The sequence below is a fragment of the Lethenteron reissneri genome, chromosome 25 (assembly GCF_015708825.2).
Source record: "Lethenteron reissneri isolate LAM-NWPU_2019-01 chromosome 25, ASM1570882v1, whole genome shotgun sequence".
In the NCBI taxonomy this organism is placed as follows: domain Eukaryota; kingdom Metazoa; phylum Chordata; class Hyperoartia; order Petromyzontiformes; family Petromyzontidae; genus Lethenteron; species Lethenteron reissneri.
Window position 1 is genome coordinate 16686568 of NC_083803.1, and position 15958 is coordinate 16702525.

The window sequence follows — 15958 nt, forward strand, 5'->3', positions numbered from 1 at the left end:
GGCTTTCAAGAGCCCTTGTGAGTGCGTGCGATTGTCGAGCATCATCCTAACCCCACGTGTCTTTATTGCCACGCCGTTCAAAGGCAGCGCATGAAAGAACGAGTGAACAAATCCACAAGTGAATGACCGCGCGTGCCTGCCGTGCGCGTGTGCGAACTCCCCGGCAGGCCTACGAAGGCTTCGCGGGCCTGGGCATCTCGCGTCTCCTTGAGCCGTCCGACATGGTGCTGCTCGCCATCCCGGACAAGCTGACGGTCATGACGTACCTGTACCAGATCCGCGCCCACTTCACGGGCGAGGAGCTGAGCCTGCTCCACGTGGGCGACACGTCGAGCCGCAGCACCTACACCGTGGGCAGCTTCGAGAGCGATGCCGCCGCCGCCATCTCCCAGCGCAGCTTCTACGCCGAGATGAAGGGCGGCGCGGCGGGCGCCCCCGTCGACGGGACCGTTGCCGACGCTGCCTCCGGCGCCGCCTCCTCGGCCCTGCCGGCCGGAGCGCCGGAGATCGGCGGCGAACCCGTCGACCCCGGCGACGGCTCGCCGCGGCAAAACGGCAGGCTTCCTGGCGACGAGGTCGGAGAAACCGGACCGAGGTTCGGCGACAGAAGTCGGAAGAGCGACGGGGACTCGGCTGCCGTGCCCGTGCAGAAACCCACGGTGGAGCCGGGCGCGGCGACGGCGGACGCGCGCAGGGAGCCTTCGGCGGCTGCGTCGGCAGCGCCGCCGTCGCTCGGCACGGACAAGAAACGGCTCCTCCCGGTCGAGCGCTTCGACTTCAGCGACTTGGGCGGACACGGCAGTGGCAGCGAGTCCGAGCCGGAGACGAGACCCGCGGGGGTGGCGCCGGGACCGGCCGCGGACAGAGCCTCGGCCGAGGCGGAGGCCCAGGGCCTCCCGTCGGCACTGTCGCGTAAGCCCTCGGGGCACGCGCATCGGGCGAGCGCCTTCGCGCACAGCCGCGACGCTGACCTGGTGAAGAAGAAGCGCGCCGACCTGGCGCACCGCAGCGATTCGGATGGAGACGGCACCGCGCCGGCTACGAAGCTCAACCGCAGCCTCTCGCAGCGCTCCGACAAGGAGGCCGACAAGGTGCAGCCGCTCTCCCGGTCACCGTTTGCGAGCGGCTTGCATGAGGCGCTCCCTAACCCAGGCCCTTGTGATACCTATACTCTTTGGTTCTTTCGGTAAAGTCACGTAGGTATAAAATACAATAAATCACGACGTTTCGGGCGCAACACAAGCGTCCGTCATCAGGTGTTACCTTTTACGCACTTTTGTCTCTGTCTTTCCAAGTGTGAAAATGGGGAGCGGTGCTATAGTGTTCACTGTGCTGCGAACCCGGTGACCTTGGTTTGATCATCGGTCACGGCCAATAACAGGAGAGCAAGTGATACCTGTACTAATCTTGCACCTCTCCTTAGTCGATGTGTAGAAAGCATCAGCACGGGGGAGTGGTAATGGCCACTCCACTCCCTCGTGTGCCGTGCCAGCATTCATAGGTGCTCGCTAGCCCCAGCAGTCTGTTGTACGCGAGTGTCCACGTGTGTGTGCTACCACGACGGTAATGTCGTGTGCTCCCAGGCTCCGAGCAGTCCCGTGCAGAGGTCGGTGCCGCTCACCAAGTCCGCCACGCTCGCCGACGTGGGCACCAGCGGCGTCGCCACCGACAAGGTGCGGCTGGTCGAGCGTGGGCGTCGGTGTGTGTGTGCGTCGGTGTGTGTGTGCGTGGGTGAGTACGTGTGTGTCCGCTTGTGTGTATGTATGCCTGTGCTTGTGTGTGCGTGCTTGTGTGTGTGCACGGATGTTGAGGTGTAATGGTTAGCACACTGACCCGAGTTCAATGCCCAGCCATGGCTGGCATCAGTGGCAAGTGACATCTGAACCAGTCCTGGGCCTTCCCTAGGTACCACTGGCACGGTGTTCAAACATCATAACTAGGGAGATGAAGGTTGGCTGAGTGGTGTTGGCCACACCACTCTCTCAAGCACCGTGCCAGCCTTCATAAGTCCTCGCTATTAGCATTTGCCCCAACATTCTAAAGGGTATTGAGGTGCACGCAATGAAGTTTCCCTTTTAAAGTAGTTTTCATCCTTAATGGTAGTGGGTGACGTTCATTATTGCGATGATTGCTTATCGTTGTTATAGTGGCAAATGTGATGATGATGAAGACGATGGTGGAGGTGATGGCGATAAGCATTTTATCAGTGACTGGTGGCACTTGATCATGTAGGTGATGGTCGTGATGATGGGCGGTGGTATTGGACGTGGTAGCACTTGTTATTGTGACGACGACGATGTATGTGGTGTTGGGCAGCGTGCTCTGAGCCGCCAGGAGGAGCTGAAGGAGCGAGCGCGACTCTTGCTGGAGCAGGCCCGGCGTGACGCGGCGCTCAAGATGGGAGGGGGCAAGGGGGGCGGCTCGCTCGCCACGCCGGGTTCGGCCCTCCAGCCCGCCAAGCGACAGCCCTCCGAGGTGAGAGCGCAGCTCCCTTGTGCACAGCCATTCGCGGGTTGCCGTCCCCTTCCCCAGTTTTTTTGCAGTCGCTCTAAATTGTCCGTTCGGAGGCCTCGCCGAGCAGCACATCATCGCCCTGCGTGTCTTGAGAAGAGCCCGTGGTGGGCGATATGGAACTTTTGTGAAAAAGACCTTCATAGCTTGTCGGATTCCTCCAGGATAAGTAACGATTCTGAATAAAAGTAAGAGTGACCGACCTCCCCCCCTTAATCCGCACTCCAGGGGAGCACTTTCCCACATGCGTTGCTGGAGAAATGCCCGTCGCGTGGCAAAGCTGATATTTTATAAACTTGTCGGAGGTGGAATGTAGCCAACTTAAGTGAGAAATCACATTTTAATATGATGATTATCCCCGCCGGGCTTTGGCGACTGGGCTGATACCATCAACTAATCGAACTTAAGAACCTGGCTTAGCCACTGGTGGCTGAAACCCAACATTTGAATCCGGCATCTCAGCAGTTCTGGCTCAATTGCTCTGACCCCTGAGCCACCCGGCCTCCTCCACGGACATCGTTCTCAAACAAACTGAGCACGCGGTGGTCGAAGAAATTGCCAGGAGGCACCGTCAGTCAGGGTTGGAGGCCTGAGTCGTGTTGTGGCGTTGGACCGAGACTTTGTCGAGAAGCCCTCGGGTTGGGTGCCGACTCGACTCGAATTCCACTCGGGCGCCACGTGCGGAAAACAATTTCACTTTACCCTGCTGGTGGCGCCATTTACCTTCCCTCGCGCCCTTCAAAGAGCACACCGCGTGCGTGTCACACTTTCTGTTGAGATGCTCTCACGGCATCTGTGCGACAGAGCCCGTTGCACGGTCTTCAGTGGGCCACTGATTCCCACGTGCGGGGTCATCACGTTATCGCGCGCATGTGTTCCAGCACGCCTTTGTGCGCTCGGGCTGTCGTACGGAGATATTTTGAGAGCATTGATGGTTTTTAATTTTATAATTGCTTTGGCTCTATTGTTTGCCAAACAATGTGTTGTTACGCATGCGTGGGCTAAAGTGCCTCTCGATGGCCACTTTATTCTCTGTAGCTTTTGGCTTGATGGATTTCGGACATGTGCTTATGACTGGAAACCCAAGTGCTTATGACCTCTAACCTGAACTATTCTTGTTCCTGGACATTGAAACTCCTAAAAACACTAGCATAAGCACGTTCGCTCCAGAATCTGCTTTTCTCATTTTATAATCGATGCTCGGTGTACAGGCGCTCGGTGTACAGGCGCTCGGTGTACAGGCATGCACGTCGTAAGGGCAAGGGAGGCCCAACTTTTGCCACTTCCAGAGATACTCATCACTCAGAGCCCAGCCTGTGGCCCAACTCATCTTCTCTCTGGCCTCTTGCCAACTACACACGCGGTGTGGTCGTGTGTGTGTGTGTGTGTCGGGAGCAGTGGCACGACCCTACTAACCTGTGTGTGTGTAGTTAAGTATTTAATTATACAGTACACAGGTGTGTGTGTGTATATCTACATGTTCTTGCACGTACAAGTGTTCGCACTCCTACATTAGCACATGCACACATATGTATACACACATAAACAAAGACAAAGATCCCCCGTATAGCCATAACAGACGCTTGGGGCGAGTGCTTTCGTGAGTAGCACCTAATGCAGACTGGCGCTGCTCACGAGGCGGTGGGTGGCCAGCACCACGCCCGGCCGGCATTATCTCCCTCATGGCGATGTTCACACATCTCACCATTTGCTCCTTTTCGGCTGACTGGACCTAGGGGAGGCCGAGGACCTGCTCAGATAATCGTCACTGGTGTTGCCCGTGAGCGAGGAATCGAACTCGGGCTGCCGGGATCGTATCGCGGCGCGCTAATCGCTTCACCACTGCTCCCCACACGCGCATACATCCGCTTACACACACACACACACGTACACACGCTAGTGTGTACGTGTGTGTGTGGGGAAGTGTGCAACATATTGAGTTTGTGCATCCCCCCTGTAGCAGGGAGGCCATTTCGCCGTATCGAGCTCATTATCGTCTCGCGCCGCCTCGCCACGCGCCACCTGTTCCTGAAAGCATTTTGCGATTGCCTTGATTGGGCGAGCGCGCGGGCGGGCGGGCGCTGTGATTGTGACGTGTCGGGGTGGCCGACCGTGACGTCCATATGCACAGAGTTGATAAGTGCTGCTCCGTGATGGACGGCCGAGATGCCTCATGCAGCAACAACAACAACAACAACAAAAATGTGAAATAAGAAAATAAAATCAGAAAAATTGCAAAAATTGGAATTCAATTAAAATCCTTGCACATTTAATCATGTTATGAGTTTTGGATAATTTGTTGGCACGTGTAACTTGGCATGGTTGTTGTTTTACTCGTACGTGTGTGTGTGGTTCGGAATGCGAAACTTTTATTATTATTATTTTTTATTTGTCGGGTTTTTGAGGCTCAGCCTCGGCGTGGCATCTTGTGAAATGAAACGCTCTACATCAAGCCGCTTGGTGGCAGAAGCAGCAGCAGCACGTGTGTGTGTGTGTGTGTGCGTGCAGCTTTTAGTTTTACACGGTGCAAGACGATGTTGATTTACTTAGAAACATTTCAAGATGCTCTGCCACAGCGGCAGACATCCGGCGGCGCGGGTGACGATGGGACATGTGTAGGCGCGCAACTCACACTTCCGAAGCGATAACAGGCACGCCTGCCGCCTCGAGACCGTGTCGGAGAATGCTGAAGCGAGTGGCGATGAGAGCAGTTAACCCCCCCCCCCCCCCACTGAAGGATTTGCTTCTCGAGACCAAATCGTGATCGTCGGAACGTCATATCTTCCCCCCCATTTCTCTGTTCTCGTTTCAACCTCTGGCTCCTCATTCGTCAGGTCGTTAGAGCCGATGGCGTAAACTTTTTTTGTTCAATGGCCGCCGTAGCCCTGCGCCAAAAGAAAAAAACTTGAAAAGCTACGACGCAGTCTTGCTACCCCCCCCCCACCACCCCACTCCCCCTGGCCGGCACGTTGGGGCCCACGAACAATCGCAGGGCGCGCGGCGGTGAAGAAGATGAAAGCGCGAGCCGCCGGTGGAAGGACCTAATCGGACTGTCGCACTCGGTTTGTGTCGTCGTGCGTGACCGCGTCACCACCCCCACCCACCAACCGCAAGCCTCCACTTTGAGTTTCCACTTGTACCCCCTCTTTTAATTTATTTCTCATTTTCAATGATTTCCCATCCAGCCCAAAGCACCAGCCGGCTCGCCATCGAAACATGAAAACAACAAAAACTAAGAATAGAGACATTTTGTAAATGTAACTCCTTGACTACCGTAATGGGCTTGCAGGAAACCTGTGATCACGATGGCGGTCCCACGGGTCCGGATCCGAGGCCGGGCCACCACGCCGCCGTGCGAGAGCGGGAGGCGCGAAAGAGAAGGGGATTAGCTCATTGTGTGAATCATATGTTGATTCGAGTGGCTGTGCTGGGTGGGGTTGTGTTGGCGCGATGGGGGAGCGGACAGGGTCCGTGGGGGTGCGATGGAGAGCGGCGAGGACGGCGAGCGTTCTAAATGAGCGTTGTTTTTGAGGCGGCGCAGTGAAGCAAGGGAGAGAAAGTCGTGCGCTAAGCACAATGTGTAGCACTGGCGCGAGATGAGACGGTCGCGTAACGCTTTGATGACTCAACTGAAATGACTTTGAAATAATGTGAACTTGAAAGTATTCGCTGCCAAGGTTTTACTTATTTCGGTTCACGCCGATCAACCAAGCGGTAGCAGCAGCAAAGCCATTTTAAATTGAGGCCATCACTCGGCGCTCGTTATTGCGTGGCGGTTTATCCTGCAGGGTGCGTGGAGCGATTGTCGGCGGGGGGAGGGGGGGCGTTGGCCGGTGGGGTTGGGGGGCAGGGGGAGGGGTGCCCCTCGCTGTGCTGGAAGAGCCCCTAGTGTCCTCTTCTAAACAAGCAGGGCACGTCGCTTGAGAGCCCCTGCAGATGTTCCACCCGGCGGCTCTTCCCAGATGGAGTAGCACTTCCTGTGCAAAGGTGCCCAGCTTTGTAAATCCCACGATGTCGCTCTCTACGTGTGGCCGGCCCTTTTATCAACCCACTGCTGGATGACGGCCTCCACATGCCATGCAAAAATTTTGTATTTTCAAAATGGTTATCGTTTTCGTTATTTTTTGTAATATTAAGATCTACATGCGTAGTTGCAAAATATATTTGAAAAAATTAACTCTTTTTTGCCGATGTCTTTTGGGAGATAAAATGCCAATTTTTATAACAGGTGCATGACAGTGGCCGGCTCCTCGCAGTCACCTGCACGCACGCAGACTTTGGCGCGCATAGGCACGCGTGTACGTACGTATTCGACCATGCATATACACGCGACCGCGTGTGCGACTGCGAACGTACGCGCCCCGCATGTGCGTCGCGTGTGCGTGTGCGGTGAATCTTTTAGCGACTGGTGCAGGGGGCTGGACAATCTCACATGGCAGGGGGGGCTTAGTGAGCCGTCTCCCAGGAAGATGGGTAATCCCAGCCCAGGGCCTCGTGCCCCCATCCCCACCCACCCACCCCCAACCCTCCCTCCAACCCCCCCCCCCGCCGCGCACTCCTTCCCTCTGTGGGAAATGTCGCTCCGCCAGCAATACTTGACCCTCGCATAATGGGCCACGGATTCGGCCGCTTTTTGAATCCAAATTTAATTACTCGTAATTTCGCTTCGCTTTGCTGCGGTGGACGTCGAACGTCATCGTCGTCGGGTACACGACTGCACTGCTCGCCACTCGTGGCGGTCATCGTCTCCGTGCCGTGATTCCGTTTAGTTTATTCCTTTCCACGCTTTGTTATCTCTCCACTTCCACTTTCTGGCATGGCCCCCCTTGCCCCCTCGGCAAGGGTAATCTTAACAGGTGCAGCGCGGGGCTGCCCGTCGCATTTTCCTGGAATATTATGACATTAAATAATTCCGAAGCGACACATAATGCCTCTGGATTAGGCAGCCGGGGCTGTGTTTTTAAGAAAGTCCTGACAACTGCTAAGCCTCTTCTATTTTGTGGTGGATAAGTCACCTTTGACCCCTGGTGGGCCTGCTGTTATTTGTGGCCCTGCTTCCCATGGCCGGACTCCTCGGGACCCCCTGCTTGCATTCCTAGAACTAGAAACACACACACACATACACAAGGCAGCTATAAAAAATAGGCAAGAGAGAAGAATATATAACGATAAAAAAATGAATATAAGAACAAGAGGTGGTTGTGGGTCCCGTGATGTAGCGTTGCACCCATTGAAGAAGTCTGAGCTTCAGCGATTCCTTTGACGCCTCCTACACCCCGCCCCCCCCACCCCACCTTAAATCCTCACCCAGTCTCTTCCACTGAACTCCCCCTTTGCCTGCTCACCCGCACCCCTAACCCTCATCCTCCCACAGGATCCTAAACTTCTGTTGTCAGAACCGGTGGATTAGGAAACAGGCTGGGGGAAAAGGATTTGTGTTTTTAAGAGACTCGGCAACTTTAAAGTCTCTGCTGCCTTCCTAGGTTCGACTCTGGCTTCCGAAGTTCACTTCTTCAGCCGCCCATGTTGGTCCGCGAGTTGTTTGACGCCATGTGAAGCGCGTGGAGCGAGCGAGCCCGCGAGTGTCTCCGAGCTGCAGTCACGGGGCGCGGTGGGGGAGAACTTGCATGGTGCAGATGTCAAGTCGGCAATTTGTTGGTAGATAGATGAACTTTGTTTATGATCAGGAAAGAGCCAATTGAGAGCAGATGTCTCTTTTTTATAAGGGGTCCACTTTGGTGTGATGGTGTACTTGTGGCCATTTCATACCTACAGATGCCACATTTTGAGCCGGTGGGGCAATGCGCGTACACATGGGCTTAAACCCTGCAGTTTAATTTGTTAAGTGGGGAACATCTGCTGGTTACATCACCAAAAATCTGTCCGATTTGAGCCACAAATGTGGCCACCGATATTCTTTCCGAAAACGTTAGGTCATAAACAAATATTTTGATTAAATTGTTATAACATTACTGACCGTTGTGTTTGATATAGTTGCAGGGAACATGAAGACTATGAACACTTTTGTAACATGATAAAATCTCATCTGGTTTTGTACAGCGGCGAGAGCGGGGCGAGAGCTCACCGTTGGGGTCTCTTCTTGTCGCCTCCCCCACCAAACCCCCCCAGACGGACGAGGAGCGGCAGCGGCAGTTGCGCGAGCGTGCCCGTCAGTTGATCGCGGAGGCGCGAATCGGGGTCAAGTCGTCGTCGTCGTCGTCCATGACGAGGTCCAGGACCGTCTCGGGTGAGTCGGCGCACTCCGTCTCTCGCCGTTCGCCGGTCTCGGGTGAGCGGCGAGGGATGTGGTCGTTGGTGCACATGGACTTACGGAGGGATCGCAGACGCGTCGTTAGAGAGTCGGCACGGTCAGAGCGACTTCACAGAGCTTCGCTAAGCCACTGCTGGTTGAAGGCCTTCAATGACGTGTCAGGAGCGTGGAGGGTTGTAAACCGTAATTCATGCTGGTTAGTCGTACGGATTGAAGGGGAAGGACCCAGGGCCGGTTTGGATATTGTTTGCCCCTGATGTTAGCTGTGGCCGGTAATCAAACTTGTGTTCCCAGGTTCATAGTGCAGTGCGTTTATCGCATTGCCACTGCTCCAACCCAATCATGATCACAATGCTCTTTCTACTAATGTTTTAAATGTGAGTATTTAGACAAACCCTCCACTGCCATGCTGCCCCAGCATACTACAACACCGACTGTTCCCCGGCAGTCTCCCGTCAAAGTAGTTAACCAAGCTCAGTCCTGTTTGGCTTTTGAGATCTGGATAGATTAGGAGCACTGTTGTTCATGTGGTTCATAAACCAGCTGTGACGAGTGGGAGCGACGTAGCTCGAGTTCCAAGTGAACGGTAAACTCGGCTCGTCACCCATCAGTTTCATAATATTTAATAAGTTGAGTTCTATAGATGCTTGAAAGTAAACTTGTCGTCTTATGGATTAACTGGCTCCTGCACTAGAAATGTGGAATTGCAGCCTTTGGCTCAGGGCTGTGAACAAGTTGGCCATTGGGAGCCACCGGCCAGCAATCCCTCCACATGTGTCATCCACGTCTCCAAAATGGTAATGGCCTTGTTTGTAAACAACGATAATAACGAGCGATGAAATCTGCATCAAGCGAACGTTAATCTCTGAAGTTATTGCCCTGAATTGTGGAAAATTCACTGTGGCCATTGGCACCTACATTTTAATTGTTAGCGTCTGCCTAAGAAAATGTCATTTCAAATAGCTTTGTGAGCACTTGGCGAGGCCCTACAAAGCATATTTATTCATTTGTATCACGACATGGTGATACCTTGCGCCTGCGTGCACTCGGCAGGGAATTAACGGAGCGTGTGGACACTCAATGTTGTTGTTCACTTTGTAAGAACGCTGTGAAATGTAGTTTTTCCACTGAGATTCATAAAATGTGCCCTTGCTGTAATTGGATTCGTTGGCGAACCCTGGCTAGTTACCTCGGTTGACTTTTTTGAGTTTCTGATTTTATTCCCTTCGTGTAAATCGTCGCTCGCTTATAGCCAGCTGCTGACGCCCGCCCGCCCCTCCAAGGCGCACGGAATCCCAGCGAGACGCTCGCGCGGCGCAAGTCTAAACGTGCACGTTCCGGGGTGCGGAACGTATCGCGCCGGACAGTGGGCCGCTCGCCCGCGGATGGCGATGATGCCTTAAGCGTGGCCTGCAGTGCCGTGGTAACAACACTCGGAGCGGTGCTTTATTAAAATCCCGAGGCCCCTGGCTTGGCTGCCGGCGCAACGCCGCGAACGCCCCCCGTTGCCGCGCGCGTGCGCGCGCGCGATTTTTGAGCTCGACTTGGCGCGCGCATTCAGCGGCGTGCCAAGTTTCCGAGCTCCGGATTAAGCCGTTGTGACGGCGCGGCGCCAGCAGCCTTCGCGTCCGCGCACGCGGCATGTAAAGGAGGCAAAGGTGTTGGTAGGAGGCGGAAGCGTGGCGCGGAGGTGACGTTAGACGGCACCCAGTCTCCTCCGTTGGCGGCAAAGGTGCCGATCGCCGGCGTCGCAGAGTGGCGTGGCCGCCGTGAGGAACCCGGTGCTGTTCCTTGCAGAGGAGGGCGACTTGGACGGCGATGACGCCCGGGCGCTGGCCTATATGATGGAGCTGCTCTCTAGTCCTCCCGGTGCCCTTGCCGCCTCCGGTAAAACTGCCAAACGAATGCGTAACCCAAGAGAATGCTGGCATGCCGCGGTGTGACTCTGCTGTCGTTTGGCATGCGCTGTTTCTCCACGACTCGTGTCGCCGCCACGCGCCGGCGAGCTCGCTGCGGCCGGAGGGCATCGAAAGGGCGTGAGCTCCCTGCTAAAATGTCTGAAGCGGCAGTCGCGGGGCGGGGGTTAAATTGCAGCTTTTGGGGGAGGCGGTGGGCATGAGGGCGAGAGCTCGGCGTCGTCTGGGCCCGCTGTCATTACGGGATTTATCCAATTGGGATGTAGTGGTGATGGCGATGGCGGCACCTGGGCAGCCGGCGAGGTGCTCCGCGTGAGGGCCGTGCAATTTACGACGACGCGGAGCACGATCCGACATGTCGGGCGCTCCCCTCCATCCTCGGGCTGCAATTATACTCATGAATGGATATGCGCTCAGTCTTTCAACCCCTGCCCCCCCACAAATCGGAACAATTTCCACAGTCGGTTTCCTCGCGGCCTATTTTACACTGGGCACGTACTTTGGGGTCTCGCTCCCAGCCCTCTGCAGTTTCTCCTGGGCCTCGTCTCAATCTGAAGTCACTAACACGTTGAATTCTCAGACGCAACCCTTCCCAAGAGCCTGGTTTCGAATGGTCACATGACTTGAGGGTCTGATCGCCCTCGCTGACCGTGCGCACGGAGGATGACTGGCGAGGAATCTCAGCAGTGGCAACAAAAACAGTACTTAAATTGTAAACCTTGGACGAATCTGGTTATCTGATAGAGTTGAAAGATGCCTTGAGGCATCAGCAACACAGCCAAAGCATTATTTAGTGTGTCACTCCAATTTGTCGGACAGTGGCCTGGTCTAGAAGAAGCACAGATGATTTGACCAATAAATGTCCTCGTAATAAATGCCTGTCCTCTAAACGGGCTGCAGTGGAAGATGAATAAATGGGATAAGTGGTGTTCAAAGACAGCGCGCCATTGGTTGCGTGGCAACTACACTTTAGCCGCAATGCTCGCACTCGGGGCGTGGCGTGGTTGCGGCGCTGTCCTGATGGTGCGAGCCTCGTCACGCACTGTCGGGCAAGGAGCTGACCCTGGCGATTTCCAAAACACAGGCCCCAGCTTTTCGAGCTCTTGCATTCGATGGCTCGAGATCTCATACTTAATTTGTTCAAGTGAACTCTGTTGAAAACTTCTTTTCACATTTGCACCGTGTTCGTTAGAGTTGGCCGTGCTCTCTCCGCCTATTGCCTACTGTGAATGGCTGACCCTCGGCACCGAATTCAAATTCGTTCGTTTGTCATTTGTTAGTTCCAAGCCCAAATGCGTGCCTTTCACGAGCACGGTAACGGTTTCGCACTCGGCCCTGCGTGTGCGGGTGAGGGAGGCAGGTGAACGAAGGCAGGTAAACAAAAGTGCGAGTGAAAGAGGCAGGTTAAACGAAGGCGCAAGGTCAACGTCCGTAATCCTCCCCAGCTCCGCGCCGCTGTCCCCGGAGGCTCTGACATTGAACAGCCGCGCTGCGGAGGGGCGCAAGCAGGCGGCGGGACCGCCGCCTCCTCCCACCAATGAGCGGCACCCCCGGGGCGGCTCCATCCGAGCCGAGCCGCTTGGGTTCGTGCTCTCCAATTGCTCTGATCAGCCGGCGAGCGTTGAAAAGCCGTGCCACTTATTTCCTTGGGCGTGGGCTCCTGGCGTGTGCCCCCCCCCCACCCCCCAGTACTCTGGCAAATACGCCCCCCCCAGCCTGTGAGCCTCATGACAGCCAATACCAATACCCACCATTCGCCACTAAGAGACGGTGACTTCACCACGGCGCCTGTGCCAAGCCAGGTACACTTTGAGGCCACGTGTAATGTCGAAGGCTTGCTGACAGGAGGTCACGGGTCAGACCCAGGTGCCATGGGTTGACCGACTGAGATAACTCGCCAATGCACCAGCTGTGAGTGTCGCTCCTCTGTGGGCATCGCTCCTCTGCCCTCTGTTGTTGTTGTCGAGCGACTGCCTCCAACTGACCTGTAGCAGCGTCCTTCACGAGCCTCCCCCATGACAGCTGCACCTCCTGCACGCTCGCTGGATAGCCATGCCACCGATGTGCGACCGATTTACCCCCTCCACGACTCGTTGGGTTGTCATGATTCGAGGTCAACATTCGATTCCACAGGCAGTATTAGAAAATGACAGGAACCTCCTGAAATAGAGCCTGAGACTCGGTGAGACTTTCCCGGGTAGGCTTAATAATACATAATTGTATATAATTCGCAAATACTTCCCATAAATTGTAATCAATTTTCACTCGCATAATCTCGGCATTTGATGCACGTGTCATGAGTCGAAGCAATCGTTCCACGCCCCCGCAAATCACACGTTTAGTATTGTCAATGAAAATAGTACATTTTTGCACGCATCATTCGATGGGCGTATCATGATTGTAAGAATCGATTTTACAGCTGTTAAGTCCTTACCTTTTGTTGAGCACTCAATAGCCTCGGATCTAAAATTGCCTACAGGGACACCAAAGCATCATAAGCAGCTGGGCAAACAATAAGGGCAAACAGGAGAAATAACGGAAGAAAAGGAGCAACAGCGGTGAGGGCATGGGGGGGGGGGGGGACGAAAGGCGCCCGGCGACTCTGTTCACAACCAGCAGGGCGCCCGCTGGAGCTACGGAACGCATGCAACGAGTCGAAGTGATCGTCACGTGTCTACTATTCTGCCCTCGCTTTCCTCTCTCCCGCTCGTTCTCGTCTTTCAATTCGGTGCCGACGCCGGTTCGGCCGTCGTGAGTGCCGCGTAGAGCACCGCGCGTGGGGGCGGTGCGTGGGGGAAGGTGGCGGTGAGGGCGACCTTGTTTCGCACACTCACGACACCGGCTCGCCAGTTTTTAGGGACGTAGAGTGCCAAATTGTTTACACTCGGAGGTGTTTGCCTTGGTTTTCACCGTACCTTTCTCCCGGCTTGTTGGAGTGGGAAAGGTAGCCTTGGATCCTTGGCGTTCGCTGTAAAATGCCTAATGTTCAGTCAGCCAGAAGTGAGGCGCCTTGGCAGGGCAGGATGACTCTATCGGTCGGCACAAAGCTGGTGAAGATGGTGGCATAACTCTGCGGCATATACGACACAACGCACGCACGCGTTACTGCAACACGAGGTGCCTGTTCGTGAGCGGGGGGGGGGGGGGGGCGGGGGTAGGGGGTCCCTTTGGACTGTACGTTTTGTGGGTTTAAACCGGGAAAACATCCGACAATATTTCGGCCAGGAGTTCCAATTTGAGCTGCTGCCAAAGCTGCTGGAAGCTAAAGACGAGCGGAATAACTTAGCCTCCTCAGCCTTGCTCGTACCAGTTTTACCGTGGGAACACGTTGTGGAGAAAGTCGCGAACAAAAAAAATCCCATCCGGATTTATTATTTTTTTCTCATCCTTTGTTTTTTTCGATGCAGGCAGTTGTATAACCTAGGTAAGGCTCACATTGAGCCAGGTATGAGCCAGATGTTTAAGATGGCTACACACACACACCGATTAGCAGTGTTGAGCACTTAACCTCTCATTTGGCCTTTCTCCTCAATGATGAAATTGTCAAAAGCTAATCATTCGTAGCTTTCCACCAATCAACCTAAAGCCTCAGTTGCAACGCCGCGCATACTGACCAGAGCTAACCGCCGTTTGTCTGCGTTCACTTCGTGTGAAGACGCCGGCGCGGTCATCGCGATGCTTCGAGAGTGCCGCTGCAGTGGTGTGTCGTGCTTTTTAAGGCATGGATTTGCTGTGTGTGCTCTGCGGGGCGGCGAATGCTCAAACGTGATTTCTAAATTTCCCATGCCAGAAGGGAGAGAGCGAGCGTTTACCTGCAGTCCCCGCTGTGTCTCAGCTCTCGCATCCCACCAACGTGGGTTGGATTCCCACATCCGAATTTCCCCACGATTTTAAATAATCACACCCTGAAAAATGTAATACAATTATGAAAATCCACCTCTAATATGTGGCGACCCTCACAACTCTGGATCAAGTCATTGGTGCAGTCGATCACGAGGCCAGGAGGCCAGACGCGGATTCAGGCCGTACCCTCCCATGTGGCATTGCCGGGCTAGAAACCGGTGCCGGCCAGGGCAACGCTTTCTTCCCCGCGTTCGCTCTGCTTGCCCGCCCCGTCGCACCACGTGAGATGGACGCTTCGTTCGTTTGGACTTGTGACGACCGCAGGAGGGACGAGCGAGGCTGCGGTCGGACGAGCGTCTGAGTCACGGAGCCGGGGCTCGGGGTCTCTGTCCTCGGCCGTGTCGACATCGCCACAGCAGCAGAGGCCTGGCACGGAGAACGGCAGCCACGAGCAAGGCCTGGTGAGAAATCGCCCGGCACAAGCCGCACGCACCACCACCACCACCGCACGGAATCCACAATGGCGTTCAGATCCGTGTAGCCGAGGGTTTTCTGCTGCTTAGATGGACAAGAGACCAGTATGAGTCTGGTTTACAAGAGTGCAAATTTTCCGCTGATTGGATGACTATTGGTTTGCAATTGAACCAAAAATCGTAGCCCGGCTCACCCGAGTGCGGCAGCGCGCAACCGCAGTAACGATGCAAACTATCGTCCATGGGAGGACACGTCATCGACCATCTTGAAATTTCTTAGTGCACCGAGGTCTGTAGTGCATAGCCAATGATTGTTACGCCATGAAATTTTGTGTTTTAATTAAACAGACTTGTTATATCAGTGATTTTTGTATTAGGCCACCATATAATGGTGCACGGGGCCACTGATTTCACAAACGCTATCCGGCAAAATGAAAGAGCGTTATTGTGATTAAAATTTCCGGTTACTGATGGTGCCAAAATCGGCTCGGCGGATGCAAAGTGGCGGAGGAGATTGCCGCGCGGGATTTCGTTTTTTTTTTCTTCTCCCCCTCTGCTTGGCTCCAACAAAACGGCCCTGGGATTAAAACAAAACCGGTCGCCGGCGGACGAGGGAAGCCGCCGCGGTGGCAGAAACGCGGCGGCGTCTGCGGCGCAATGCGGGCCCCACTGTTAACAGGGCCGGCGCGTGTCGCATTGGCAACCACCGCACGCGGCCCATCCCACCTCGTTACGCAAACTCGGCGGGCAGAGGGAGTGTGGGTGGGCGTGCCTGACGGGTCAAAAAACGAATTCTCCTTTTAAAAATTTGTTTTGACAAAAAGCTCTGCGCACATCGCCGCTCCCTCCCCTCTCATCCCCTCCAACAGAACTCCCCCAGCTCCTCCCCCACTGTTCCCCTCGCTCGCTCGCTGTATCCCCTCCGCCGGCGCCCGTCATCGTCC

The 15958-nt window shown here is 55.0% G+C and overlaps 1 protein-coding gene across 5 annotated transcripts in view; it reads left to right on the forward strand.

Annotated features, from left to right (window-relative positions):
* EHBP1 (EH domain binding protein 1) overlaps positions 1–15958 on the forward strand; it is an 85338-nt gene that overhangs the window by 42862 nt on the left and 26518 nt on the right. For 4 of the 5 annotated variants that reach the window (XM_061559536.1, XM_061559537.1, XM_061559540.1 and 1 more), the window contains 6 exons: positions 168–1091; positions 1584–1673; positions 2317–2475; positions 8641–8758; positions 10580–10669; positions 14866–15002. In XM_061559536.1, the coding sequence (XP_061415520.1) occupies positions 168–1091; positions 1584–1673; positions 2317–2475; positions 8641–8758; positions 10580–10669; positions 14866–15002 (1518 nt within the window). The remainder of the gene's footprint in view (positions 1–167; positions 1092–1583; positions 1674–2316; positions 2476–8640; positions 8759–10579; positions 10670–14865; positions 15003–15958) is intronic. The other variant, XM_061559538.1, reaches the window with a different exon arrangement.